This window comes from Cotesia glomerata, linkage group LG10, assembly GCF_020080835.1.
Source record: "Cotesia glomerata isolate CgM1 linkage group LG10, MPM_Cglom_v2.3, whole genome shotgun sequence".
In the NCBI taxonomy this organism is placed as follows: Eukaryota; Metazoa; Arthropoda; class Insecta; order Hymenoptera; family Braconidae; genus Cotesia; species Cotesia glomerata.
Window position 1 is genome coordinate 4,862,923 of NC_058167.1, and position 15,705 is coordinate 4,878,627.

General features: G+C 31.3%; 1 protein-coding gene across 1 annotated transcript; it reads left to right on the forward strand.

Moving 5' to 3' along the window:
- The first annotated feature begins 11,821 nt into the window (after positions 1–11,821).
- On the forward strand, positions 11,822–13,321 carry LOC123273357 (tigger transposable element-derived protein 6-like). Its single transcript, XM_044740761.1, has one exon. It carries the CDS (start codon positions 11,822–11,824, stop codon positions 13,319–13,321), a length of 1,500 nt encoding a protein of 499 aa, XP_044596696.1.
- The last annotated feature ends 2,384 nt before the right edge of the window (positions 13,322–15,705 follow it).

Below are 15,705 nucleotides of genomic sequence, written 5' to 3' on the forward strand. Positions count from 1 at the left end.
AGATCTTTTGGATGATATCTTGGACGAAAATAGACAACCTTTAACTCGATCAGCATTACGATCTGATTTAATGTCAGCAAGCAAGTATACGGTCCGCTCAATCTTAAGAGCTATTAATAGTAACGACGTCAACATCAATAAAAATAATTCGACAAGGAATGATAACAATGGCGATTTAAATGACGAAAATGAATACGTAAGTTATCGCAGTAATCATTTTTAATTTTCAAGAAATTCAATTATTTCTTCATAACAGACATTGACCTCGAATCAGCTACTTTGAATCCCATTCTTCAATGAGTCAGAAATTTTAGTTATCTTTTTTTTCCTAATTATTAAAATTACTATTAATTAATTTTAATTACTATAATTACTAATAATTAAAATTTTTTTTTCCATATATAATTATTACTTTCTTTCAATCGTTTTGTGAATTACTTTTTCTACATTCTTGTTTTCGTTAGAGGATATCATTTCAATAATTCTTTACCAATTTCAGATAAAAATATGTGGACAGCGTATTAGATGCAGAAATCTGCTGCTAGCCACTGACGCCGAAAAAATGAGCATAAGGGCGAACCACATCATGCATGGTTACTGGCCACCAGAAATTGTGAAACGTCTAGTGTTAAAAAAGCAAAGTAACTCCCCTCATGATGCTATTGAAGTTCCTAGCAGAGATTTCACCATAATTAAAAGTATGTTAAATAAACCACGTTACAATAATAAATAGATAAGACGAAGTGCTTGACTTGTCACGAGCATTCTTGATTCCAAAAATTATATTAATTAGTTAAGTGAACTAATTCAATGTTATCCTTTTTTTTTTCATTTAATTGTATTTTATAAATAGACTACATAATTTATTGTTATAGCTAATAAATAATCTTTGCGAATTGGCATTCATGCAAAGGCATGTCTGACTCATAAAGTAGTATATCATATAGTTTCAAGAGCAAAGCAAATTTAAAAATTCCGAATTTACGAACAAAAAGTTTATTGAATTAAGAACCGAAATTCGCTAAAAATAATAAAATATTTTCGTAGTAGAATATATTATTCATTTTTGGTGAGTAGCCGAATTTTCGGGAAACGATAGAATGAATCTTTCGGAGCTCAAAACTTATTCCATCTTTATAAAAGTAAAATTTACATATTCATGTCATCTAAGTCTGTTTTTTCAATCAGGAAACAGATATAACTCCTTCACATTGAAAAATATTAAGTCTTATTTTCTGTTGTTGGAACTATTTGTAAAATTGAATTTTTTTTTACAGATATTTGTTTAGAACTACAAAAAAATCATAAAATCAGAGATTGTAGAGGACCGCAGAATCCTGAAAGAAAAATAAACAAATGGGTAAGAGATTTTTTAAAAAATGCTAAAAGGAACAAAACGGAAGAGTTCAAAAAGAAACAAAGAGAAAGATCTGCAAAACATAGAGAAAAAAAAAGAGAAGAAAAACGAAGACGTCTCGAGGAAGATCGTGGAAGAGAAAACCTTTAAAAAACACAAAAAAAAAAATTGGATAATTTATTTTTACTATTGTGAGTTATAAAACTGAAAAGTATTGAAACGATTATGATAAAATAAAAAAAAAAAAAAACATTTAAAAGCTATTATCGTTTTTTTTCTTTGAATAAAGTTCTTCAGTCGTGGTGTGCTATTTCTTGTAAAAGGACATTAATCATTATAACGGTTTAAGTATAAAAATTTATACGTGCACAGTAAAAATAGGGAGTTGATTCAAGTGAATTTTCACTCCCATCACCCGAAATACCGAAGTGAAAAAATAAAACACTCACTATACGGGGCGTACGATCAACCATGTTAACATAGTCATCGATAGTATTTATTTTTATGAATCTATATAAAATTTTGACCAACGAGATCGAAATCTTTTACTGTTATAATTTTATATTTTTTTTTATCAACATGCCCCCCCCCCCCCTTCAATCTAATTGTATAATTCTGTTTTGAACAGTTTAAACACTAACAAAAAAATTGACTTGATTCAAGAGAAAACGTCTTGAACCAAGAATATCATCCTGAAGAGTTTCATAGACTTTAATGAAGCAGAAAAATTCATGTATTATAAAATTGTTCATGGTTACGGTACATTTTATTCGATTCAAGAATTTTTGATTCAAAACAATGAAATTTTGAGATTTTATTTTTCGGTTTCGGAGTTTTTCTCTTGAATCAAATTCATAATTTTATCGATAAAGTCAATTCGTCGGTTCGTTGGTGACTTGAAGCAAATTTTCGATTTCGAAACTTAGAAAGATTTTTAATATACAATTATATCGTATTATAGATGCCATAAGGGCGTAGAAAAAAAATTCTTTTCGGAAATCGAAGTATTTTTGCCAGAAATGAGCGAAAACGTAAAAAAAAATTCTATTATACGCCCTTATGTCATCCGAGGTGGGTCCCGGGAGCCGTGGGCGATTAAAATTTTTTTTTTTCGGGAATCAGTTTATTTTTACCTGAAAAGTCGAGAAATACTAAAAAAAAATTTTTCTCAAAATTGAAATTTTTTTTTTGAAAATATTTTTTTTTTAAAGTTAAAAAAAAATTTTTGATTTAGGGAAAAATTTTTTTTTTGCATTTCTGTACATTTCGGACGAAAATACGTCAATTCCCGGAAAAAAATTATTATATGCCCTTATGGGTTTTCCCTAGTACCTTTTGTACCGGTAAAATACTATAAGGGCGTATACCGATACGCCCTTATAGCATCTAAAACGCAATATTTTAATTTCAGAAAATTTTAAGTCAATCTATCGGTAAGCTCAGCGGTCAAGAAAATTTTTATATTTCAAAACTTAGAAAAATTTTGACGGTCGGGACTTAGAAAAATTTTTTGGTGTATACTTGGTGTGAACTTGGTGTGAAGTTGACGCGTATACACCGAGTAAACTTGGTGTATACTAAGTGTAAACGGATCCGCTAGGGAAATAGTTTTACCATTGAAAGAATTATTATTTATAAAGTTAATTTCTTTTACAGTCATTAGATCTTTCTGATACACTGATAGAAGGACTTGTTAATATTTAATAAGCTTTATTAACTGTTAATAAATGATTTTTTAACATCATGGGATTTGATAAATATTTCCAATTTGATAAATATTAACAGTTAATTAGTATTCATTACGTAGAATTTATTAACTGTTAATAAATATTTATTAATTTATTAATAGTTAATAAATATTTGTTAACTGTTAACAAATATTTATTTAGGATAAAAAGCAAAAATAGCAATTTTCTTTTGACACTTCTTATAACCCTATAACTGGAATACATTGATAATAATTCAATTCACTTAATAAATTAACGTTTTTAATATGTAAAAATATAAAAAATAATTATGAGCTGTGATAGAATTTGGTAGTTTACAATAAATGTTATTATAATGTAATATAATTTATGCAAATAATTCATAAGGATGATTTTTGTTTATAAGCAACCTTCATATCATATGACATTGCAAGCCAAACAAATTCACTCAACCAAGTATTTATTAACTGTTAATAAATATTTGTTATCTATTAATAAATATTTATTAAATATTATTAAATGTACTTTTCTCCCTAATAAATATTTATTTAATGTTAAAAAATATTTATTAAATTAAATTATTATCTTCAAATAAATCAAATTATTAATAGTAAATAAATCCTTTTATCAGTGTAGTTATTTTGCATACTTCGATATAACTCGAATTTTTAAGTGATTTAGTTTTATAAATTTTGCCTTTTAAATAATATTTTTACTTTAAAATTCTGAAAATATCTTCTTTTCTGGCCGCAATTATTAAATTTTTCTTATTTTTTGTTAGAATCATCATCCGAGAAATGATTACAAGGAGTTTTTGGAGCTGAGCTGTATCTTTTTGGGTGGTATCAAAAGTCATAGAGCCGAATTTAAAGCACCTGGTGCATTTCATCACGCACGGTGGTTATCGAAAGCTCTCTATTGCTTGAAAATATATATGTTTAGAAACCAGTTTGAAATGGGAGCAAACGAAAAAAAAATTTTGCAGAAAATATGTGTTTTCATCGTAATATTTTATGGAAATATGATTTACTGCTCCTAATGCAATAAATGCTCCAAACTCGGATTTGCAATTAGTAAAAGATCTTATTGACTACAGAAAAATACATCCAGAAATTGCAAATGCAGCACTCGATAAATTGTCTCGGCATTTGTGGTACTTACACGAAAATCTTGCTTGTTTAGCTCTTTTTGATGAAACTGTGTCAGTAAAAGAAAAAGTAAAGATCGTACAAAAAATAAATTCCCAGGTAGCGGTCAAAAAGCCTAATAAACGTTTATCAGTCGCTTATGAAGAAATAACGTCGTTATCTGAGAAAAACATAAGCGATTTTGTTAATCCAAACTCGTTGTTTATTTTTGAGTAATTTGAGCTCCCCTATGAATTTTTGCATACAGATCCAAGTTTGTGGGAATCAAATCTTGAGTATAAACGATGTTATGATACATTCAAAAAGTTAAAAGTAGTAAACGATACTGCGGAAAGAGGAGTAGCGCTAGCCGAAAGTTTTAATGAAGTATTGACTTATAACGAAGATGAAAGACAAAGAATTTTTCAAACTGTTCAGCACCATCGATCTCAATACACATCGTGTAAAAAATCACAATATATTGACAATGAATTAATCTAACAATTCATTTTTCTGCTTTCAATAATAATTAATTAGTATTGTTGTTTTTATTTTTATTAAATACTTATTGTTGTTAATATAATTCGAACTATTATAATTTAATAAACTGTTAATAATATATAAATTATTTAAGTGTAATTGAATTCATAAGTTTTATGCAGAAACTCGTAAATCCATTATTTATTAAAGATTCTTAAGATATAAGCTTTTATAATGTAAGATACTTATCATATCCTGTTTTTCTAGCCTTAAAAAAATATATTGAAGAAAAAATATAAAAAACAGAGAAAGTAAACAAGATATTAATAAGTTTAAATCAATGATCGGCCAAAATTTCACGAAAAAATATATTCAAGGCTTAATATCTCGCTTAATATTGATCTTAGCGATTTGGTCCATAGGACTTTTTTTGTTGAAAATTGAATTCTCTACAAGTTTTTCATTTACATTTTTCTGTAGCTCTTGATATTTACGAGATAAATGCGAAAAAACGCCAATTTTATGAAAAAATCAGGTTCAGTGGCCCGTACTGCCTCGCCAGTGTGAGTTACGACTTTGCGGCAATGGGCACTTTTGTAGAGCGTTCAATTCTAAGAAAAAACCATCTTCGATCAAAGTGATCCCATGAAATGCCGCTGAGCTTTAGAAATTCAAAAATTAAAAATCAAAGTTTCTGTGTATTTTCAATGGGAAATATTCACATGCCTTGGTCGAGGAAGTTTATTAATATTAAGAGCTCAAACTTTCAGGGAATTTTTTTTTGGGTATTTCCAACAAGAATTCACGATGGGACCGAAAAAAAAAATAAAGTAAAAAAAAAATCACCCTAATATATATATATCTAATATATAAAATTCTCGTGTCACAGTTTTCGTTGCCATACTCCTCCGAAACGACTTGACCGATTTTGATGAAATTTTTTGTGCTTATCCGGTATCTATGAGAATCGGCCAACATCTATTTTTCATCCCCCTAAATGTTAGGGGTAGTCCACCCCTAAATTTTTTTATTTTTAGACAAAGTTTTTAATTTCTATTTTTATGATACAACATATAAAAATACATACAATCCTCAATTTTCACCCTTCTACGATCAACCCTTATTTTTAATAGCCATTTTAGTAATTTAATCATTTTCCTCTCCGGTCGAAAACTGATCAATCGTCATTTAATTAGTTATCCCCGCCAGATGTCTACAGGTGTCACTTCTGACCCAGTAAACAGCATGGAGTAGGGATGAGAACGAAGCCGGTCTCCTTTCTTTCTCACTCCCTACACAGTTGTCGGCCATCATTATTGTTTATGCATCAAGTGTAGTAGTAACGTTGACAATTATTATTTTGCTATCTCAGTGTAACTCTCATATTAACTTTTAATCATTCCTATTTTATCAATAATAATTAAATTATCAATTTTGAGTGTATTTTGCACGATTAGTTAATCAAGTGATTTTATAACCTCAAAAGTACTCAACACGTGACACGAGCTTCCAATAACAACGGATTTTGTGTTGTAAGTATACTTTTTTTATTTATATCGAAAATGTTGTTGATCTTATAAAAATGTAATTTTTAATTTAATTTTATTAAAAAGATGTAATTGAACAATTAAGATTTTCATAGTTTCCAAAAAATCAATCATTATGAATCTTTATTTTGAAATGTCAATGGAAATATTGGTTGTATAACAAAAATTATAAGAGACAATGTTTTCATAAAATTTAATTTTTTACTTTTGTTTGAAAAATTTTTCCATAAAACTTATATTTTTGTTATAATTTCATAAATTAAAACTAATCATTTCAAAACTGCGGCAAAAATCCTGGCCCTAATTATACTTTTAACATTTTTCATCATTAAATAATTTCATTAATTCTATTTATGTATGTTTTGTACAGTGAGCAATGCCAAGAAAACGCAAAGGGGCTGATTTGAGCCGCAGTACAAGTAAAGCTCGAAACTTGCGAAATAGCAGATCCGAAAGAACAGAAGAACAAATCCAGCAACAAAATACTGATGCACGCGTCAGAATGGCGCAATTGCATCAAGAAGAGCCAGAAGATACACGAGCTGAACGCAATGAAGTCAGAAGATTAGAACAACGACAATCACGCCGTTTCACAGTCAATAGACGAAGAACAAATGACCAACAACGACAACAGGTACATCGAGCATTTATATCTGATTCATTCCTGCGTCTAGCATTCCAGTATGAGCCCGATATTGAATATTATGCTCATTCAAAAGTGGTAATTGGTGCTATGGACAAGGAATGTCCGCATTGTCATGCTCTGAAATTCAAAAATGAGCCTGAAATTGAAACACCACCTGAACCATTGAACGGCTTACTTATCGGCACGGATCCAGATTCTAACGTGTTCCTGAAGTCAATTCAAAGATTCAATTCATGCTTTCAAATGACATCGTTCGGAGCAACAGAAATAGTTCGAAATACTAATGCAAATGGTCAACAATTCAATTCTACATTCAAAATCAGAGGCCAAGTTTATCATAAAATGGGCTCACTGCTGCCAATGCCAAACGAACCACATAAATTCTTACAAATCTACTTTATGGGTGGCGAGGATTCCAGAAGCGCACTTGCCAATCGCGTGAATGCACGTTGTGATTATAATAACCTTGATTCACTTTATGCCAGGCACATCGTCAGCGAGCTAGATGCTCTTTTGAACGAGCACAACGAGTTGTTGAAAATATTGAAATCACATATGCACCAATTACAAAGCGATAATCACGCTATCGTCATTAATCCTGATAAAACACCAGCTGGAGAGCATATTCGTAGATTCAATGCACCCGTTGTTGATGATGTTGCTGGAATCATGGTTGGCGATCGTACAGCTGCACGAGAAATTGTGATTCGTAGAAGAAATAATAATCTTCAGTTCATTGCTGACACACATCGTTCATATGACGCTCTCCAATATCCGCTAATATTCTGGAAGGGACAAGACGGATATTGCATAAACATAAAACAACGAGATCCCGTATCAGGTACTTCATTGATTATTAATTTGATCATTAATCATTTAACAAAACAATTAAACTGAAAGCTGAAACAAACAAGAACGTTAGCTCAAAGGATTATTATGCGTACCGATTAATGATTAGACGTGGCCTGGACAACGTCATTTTACGATGTCGTGAGTTTTGTCAACAATTCATGGTCGACATGTACGCGAAGATTGAGAGCGAACGACTACGATACTTACGATATAATCAACAAAAGCTGCGCGCGGAAGAGTACATTCATTTGCGAGACGCTATCAACAACAACGCTGACGTCGCCAAAATTGGTAACCATGTAATTTTACCATCATCGTACGTAGGCAGTCCACGTCATATGCAAGAATATATACAGGATGCTCTGACTTTCGTGCGCGAATATGGACGACCATGTTTATTTATCACGTTCACATGTAATCCAAAATGGCCAGAGATTACTCATCACTGAGAGAGTATCTTTGCTACTGCCTGGCCAAAATGCAATACATCGCCATGACATTACAGCACGTGTGTTCAGACAAAAGTTGAAGTCTTTAATAAGTTTCATTACTAAATCACATGTATTTGGTCCCACACGTTGCTGGATGTATTCGGTTGAGTGGCAAAAGCGAAGATAACCTCGTGCACACATTTTGGTTTGGTTCATCGATAAAATCCGTCCTGAAAAAATCGATAGTATCATTTCTGCGGAAATTCCAGATCCATCCACTGACCAACTGCTGTTTGATATTGTTACAACAAACATGATTCATGGTCCATGTGATACTCTTAATAGTTCATCGCCTTGCATGGCTGATGGAAAATGTACTAAAAATTTCCCTAAAGATTTTACCAATGATACGGTTACAAATGTCGACGGATACCCAATATATCGTCGAAGAAATCCTGAAAATGGCGGACAATCATTTATTAAAAATATCATTAACACAGACATTGATATTGACAATCGTTGGGTGGTGCCATATTCACCTCTGCTGAGCAAGACATATAATGCTCATATTAATGTTGAGTTCTGCAGTTCTGTGAAGAGCATCAAATACATTTGCAAGTATGTCCATAAAGGCAGTGATATGGCTGTGTTTAGAGTGGAAAATACTAATGTGAATGCTCCTCCAGTGAATAAAGCGATGAAATAACGCTCTACCAAATTGGTCGGTACATCAGCTCCAATAAAGCTGCTTGGCGTATCTTTGGTTTTCCAATTCATGAACGGGATCCAGCAGTTGTTCAGTTAGCCATCCATCTTGAAAACGGTCAGCGTGTATTTTTCACGAACGAGACAGCGATTGATCGTGCAATAAATCCACCTAAAACTACACTCACTGCATTTTTTGAATTGTGTAATCGTGCGGATGATTTTGGTGCCTTTGCACGAACATTACTCTATTCACAAGTACCACGCTATTTCACATGGACTCAAACAAAAACATGGATGCCCCGCAAGCAAGGCTCACCAGTTGCTGCATGTCTCAATTTATTTAAATCAAACGCCTTGGGGCGATTATTTACAGTCAATTCAAGACACACGGAGTGCTTTTATCTTCGACTATTGTTGGTTAATGTTACTGGCCCATTATCATTTCAAGATATACGTTAAGTGAATGGGCAACAATATCCAACGTATAGAGATGCATGCCTTGCACTCGGCTTGCTGGAAGACGACAACCAGTGGAAATGTATGCTTGCTGAAGCTGCATTGAACTTTACAGCAATACAAATTCGTCTACTATTCGCTATAGTGTTGACTACATGTTTCCCAGCCCGAGCACAGATATTATGGGAAAATCACAAAGATTCAATGACTGATGATATATTGCATCAACATCGTATACGGTGCCACGATCTAACCATAACATTCAGCGACGAAATGTACAATGAAGCATTGATTGCTATTGAGGATCTTTGCATTGTCATTGCCAACTTACCACTTAGTAATTTCGGTATGAATTCGCCAAATCGAACTGCATCTGATTTAATGAATACTGAAATGAATCGTGAACTGCAGTACAGTACTGTAGAAATGGCAGCGATTGTTGCCCGCAATGTCCCACTAATGAATGAGGAACAAAGAACCATTTATGATCGCATTATGCTCGCAGTTTCAGCTGGACAAGGTGGGTTCTTCTTTTTGGATGCACCGGGTGGAACTGGCAAAACATTCGTTATTTCGCTAATTCTTGCTGAAATACGATCAAATAATGGCATCGCATTGGCCGTTGCATCATCGGGCATTGCAGCAACTTTTATTGGATGGAGGTAGAACAGCTCATTCAGTATTTAAGCTGCCACTAAATATTCAGAATAACCCTGACGCAGTATGCAACATTAAGAAACAATCGTCCATGGCCACTGTGCTGAAACGGTGTAAAATTATTATTTGGGATGAATGTACTATGGCACACAAACATTCACTTGAGGCGTTGAACAGGACATTGAAAGATATTAAAAACAGTGACAAACTATTTGGCGGAACTCTGTTGGTCCTTTCAGGTGATTTCAGACAAACACTTCCAGTCATTCCACGTTCAACATACGCTGATGAGATCAACGCTTGCTTAAAATCATCTCCATTGTGGCGTAATGTTGAAAAATTACAGCTAAAAATAAATATGCGCGTTCAAATGCTTCAAGATCCATCCGCTGAAACATTTTCAAAACAACTCTTAGATATCGGTGATGAAAAAGTTGCTATAGATGAAACTGGATACGTAAAATTACCGACCGATTTCTGCACAATCGCTGATTTGCAAGATACTCTCATTGAACAAATATTTCCCGATGTACACACACAGTACATAAATCATGAGTGGCTTGCAGAAAGAGCGATGTAGACGTTGAAAATTTAAATCTGAAGATACAAATGTTGTTGCCAGGGAACTTGGTATCATATAAATCTATTGATACAGTTTGCGACGACAGCGAAGCAGTAAATTTTCCCACAGAGTTTTTGAACTCACTGGATTTGCCAGGCATGCCACCGCATAATTTACAATTAAATGTTGGATCTCCAATTATCTTGCTTCGTAATTTGAACCCGCCCCGGCTGTGCAACGGTACGCGATTAGTCATTCAAAAATTAATGAAAAACGTGATCGAAGCCAGGATTTTAAATGGCAAGTTCAGAGGTGAAAATATACTCATACCACGGATTCCTATTATACCTACAGATGTGCCAATTCAATTCAAACGTATTCAGTTTCCGATTAGATTGGCATTTGCAATGACTATCAACAAATCCCAAGGTCAAACGATGTCTGTTTGTGGATTAGATTTGAGAACACCATGTTTTTCACACGGACAATTATACGTGGCATGCTCTCGAGTGGGTAAACCATCCAGTTTGTTTGTGTTAGCTAAAGATGGACTAACAAAAAATATTGTTCACGCTATAGCATTAAGAGATTGATATTGTTTAATAGTGTTACTGTCGTAATTGTTTAATTAATGATATATAATTTTAAGGAATAAATTATAATAACTTAAAAATAATGTTTGCCTTTTGTTATTTTTATATTCCCTCATCGTTCACAGCGCTCCATGCTTATTTCACGCATATACCACATTCTTACATACATACAATATACACATTCTAACATACATACATACTTACAATAAGTAAGCTATTTTTTGTCTACACTAGAAATTACTAGGAAATTATTTATATGGCAAAACAACGTTTGCCGGGTCAGCTAGTATATATATACAGTAGAACCTCGATAAGTCGAACCTCGATAACTCGAAAACCTCCGTAACTCGAAAAAATATTTCATCCCCTTCCCTTCAAGCCATAAAACCTCCGTTACTCGAAATTTTTACCCTCTATAAGTCGAAATAATTAGTGAGTCCCTACAAGCTATTTCTGTACATTTTTACCCTCCATAACTCGAATACACACACTTGGACCTCTCTATCTCGAATTTTAAGTTATTACCGTATTTAAGTATCTTATTAGGATTACCAGTTTTACGAAATGGTAATGGAATTTATAGCTGACGTCAGGTTCTCTGTTGGCGATTGTAAAATTATCATACCCTTAGACTTAGTTACGATTCACTGCAATACACATCAATTTTGACAGCTCTACGTGAAAAGAAATTAATAAATAATGAGTGTAAAACGTAAACTAAAAACTCTTAGTCTCTCTGAAAAACTACGAGTGCTCGAAGCAGTGAAGACTAGTAAAAAAAAAAAGGATGTTGCGGAACAATTTGATATACCTTTAAGTACTCTTTCGACAATAATAAAAAATGAAGTAGTTATAAGGAAGAAAGTTGAGAGTGGTCAAAGTTTGTCGTGTAAAAGACGGCGAATTTCCGAGTTTCCCGGTTTAGAAGAGTGCTTATTAAAATGGTTTAAACAGTGTCGTCATGAAAATATAAGTATTAGTGGACCATTATTACAAGAAAAGGCAGAAATATATTCGACGTCTTTAGGATTTTCTGATTTTAGAGCAAGCAATGGATGGCTGGAAAAGTTTAAACGTAGGCATGACCTTGTTTTCAAGAAAGTTTGCGGGGAAAGTGCAAGTGTAAATGTTGCAACTTGTAATAAATGGACAAATGACAGATTGAAAGATTTGTTACGTGATTTTGAGCCTGAAAATGTCTTCAATGCTGATGAAACAGCTTTATTTTATAAATGTCTTCCCGACAAAACTCTAACTTTTAGAGATGATAAATGCCATGGTGGTAAGCATAGCAAAGAACGCTTAACAATTTTACTCGCTGCAAACATGACAGGTACAGAAAAACTCTCACCTTCAGTGATTGGGAAATCGAAAAAACCTCGTTGTTTTTCAAAATGCAAATCTCTGCCATTGAAATATGAAGCGAATACTAAAGCATGGATGACTTCTGCAATCTTCAGAGACTGGCTCATAGGTATTGACAAGAAAATGAGTAAAGAAAAAAGAAAAATACTACTATTTATAGATAATTGCACGGCACACAACGATATTCCTCAAATGACATCAGTAAGAGTAGAGTTTTTACCTCCAAACACCACATCAAAATTGCAACCGATGGATCAGGGCATTATCAAAAATTTCAAGTCATTATACCGTAAAGAAGTAGTCAGGAATATGTTGCAAGATTTGGAAGAAAAAAGAGATTCTCGTATAGATGTATTGCAAGCCATGCGGATGGCTGATAAAGCTTGGCGAAATGTGACTGCTACTACCATCAAAAACTGCTTTGCTCACTGTGGATTTTCTTCGTCAATAATCGAAGAAGAAGTCGAAGATATTTCTCTGCAACCTCCTGAAGAATGGGATACAGTGGCGCCTGAAATATGTTTCGAGGACTTTATTACATGTGACGATGGAGTGATGACTGCTGGAATATTATCCGACGAAGAGATTCTTAATTCAGTATCTGAGAGTAATGAAAGAGATGAAGATGAGATAGAAGATCCAAGTAATATAACATGCACTCAATTAGTTTCGATCAAAGAGGCTAGAATAGCATTAAATACGTTACGTAATTTTATAGAACAAACAAGTATCTCGGAAGAAAAAGAATTTTCTGCTCTTTGTATTTTAGACAATGCAATAGATAAAGAACAGCCTTATTTAAAGCAAAAAAAAATAACTGATTTTTTCCAATAAGTTTTCTGAATAAATATGTTGATTATATATGTAACTTGAATTTTTGTATGTGCATTTATTCGACTTTTTCCTTTCTGTTTGTTACCTCCCTAACTCGAAACCAGTTACCAGTCACCTCCCTAACTCGAAACCCTCTATAACTCGAAAACTCTATAACTCGAATTTTTTTTGCTCTCCCTTGGAGTTCGAGTTATAGAGGTTCTACTGTATATATATATATATATATATATATATATATATATATATATATATATATTTTATATAATGATATCTAATGGATATAATGATATATAATGAAATTTTTAAGATGCTCCATTGCTTTAAAATTTATAATTACTTTAAAATTAAAAAAGAATAGAAGTAGAATCAGAATTCAAAGCTCTAATTTTGATGGAATTATTTGTTTAGTATATGGAACTATACATTGCTGTAGGGCTTGGGTAATAATTTTATAACTGGACAAAATTATTAATTTCGTGAAATCCAATTTTTCTATGAGTTAAAACAGTTTCTATTTTATTATTTGATTTGCAAAATACTATAGATCAAAAAATTATTAATCATTGAAGCAATAGATCCTTAGATAAAAAAAAAGAGAATGTTTAATTTATAGTAATCAAAAAATACCCACTGGAGTAAAAAAATTTATATGCAATTATATATGATTCATGTATAATTATGCATGATTTCCGTATAAATATATATTATTATTTATAATTTTATATAATCATATATATTTTTTTTCCAAATTTGGTTATTTATAATTATATTTATATTTATAATTATATAATTGTATATAATTATTGAAAAAATGTTGCATCTAATTTTGTATTATTATACATATTCATATGTAATTATGTACGACCATAAGTAATTATATATAATTGTAATATAATTATATATGAGTATATACAATTATATATAAATTTTTTTTTCCAGGTAGTAGGAAAAAAGGTGTTTATTCTGTAGATCTTATTTTATTAATAATCTAAATAAAATCTTCCTCGCTTTGAATTTTACTCTGAAAGGAATTAAAGGCTCAAAAATCATTATTTTTCCATTCATGCCTTTTATTTTTACAATGTATAGCATAACTTTGATGGCGAGCAATTAAAAAAAAATTTCTTGTAAACCCAGGTAAAAAAAATTTTGAAAAATATCCAATCGTACAAAAGGGTAAATTCAGGTTACGACCTTTCTTACGAAACCAAATTAAACTAAAGAAATCCAATTTATGATGAAAATAAATCCGATACAAAACTTAGAGTCTTTATTATATATATGGATTTATTTTTGACATATAACCGCATTTACATTTACAGAACAAAATATATAAATAAATAAACAAATGACGTTTATCGCGAAATTCGAAACTATTAATGACTACTCCTAAGACTTATTATAATAAATTAACTATTACTATAAAACATAAAACATTGAAAAAGACATAAATTCGGATCAAGACTTTCCTAATGATACTAAATTAATATAAAATAACTCATTTTATTCTATAAATGTGCTGAAAAGTAAATTTTTCTTATATTCTTTCAATTACATAGATTACATATAATTATTTGTCAATAGAAGAATGTATTGATTTTTTACCCATTTCTAATTCTTTAAAAAACTATTTATTTAAAAAAAAGATGAATGAAAATAATTCATTGAAACATTTGAAAGTATTGAATCAATTTTAATGATAAAAATATAATTAAAAATAATTAAGAATTTTCAATCATTTCAAATCATTTTTAATCATAATTTTATGATAAAAAATGATTTAAAATTCTTAATCATTTCAAATAATTTTTAATTATATTTTTATGATTAAAAATGATTTAGAATGATTAACATTTTTTAATCATTTCAAATCATTTCGTTTTATCAGGGAATGTTTTTTTTCTTTTACAATATTGGTATTAAGATTTACATCATTTTTAATTTCATTGTCATCACTCTTTGAATTCATTTCAATTTTTTTATGAAAATTGTAAACGATTTTTTTAAGATCAATTAAGAATCATTAAAGCACTTATAATGTTGGAAATCAATTGTTATGTTTGATTCAGTTGGAAGTAAACTTGAATCCGAACAAAAACAGTTTCACTGTAAAAAATTGCGCCAAGTCCACGTTCATAAAACTCATCTCAATAACATTTGCACTTTACAAAAAAAATTAGGCTCGTTTTAATAATTTTCATTCTCTACAAAAAGATGTGAAATACAAAAAAATACCAAGAAACCGTCATAATGTTGAAAAAATTGAAAAAAAATTTGTTGAAAATTAAAAAATAAAAAAAAATTTTTTATCGTACTTGGCGCGCGTCATTGAGTACCCCAAATTTTTTCGGAAGAATTTCAACTCAAGAAAAATCGATTTCGCT

Excerpts from the sequence above, each read along its gene's own strand:
- LOC123273357 (XM_044740761.1), top strand. The coding sequence starts at position 11,822 with ATGAGTGTAAAACGTAAACTAAAAACTCTTAGTCTCTCTGAAAAACTA.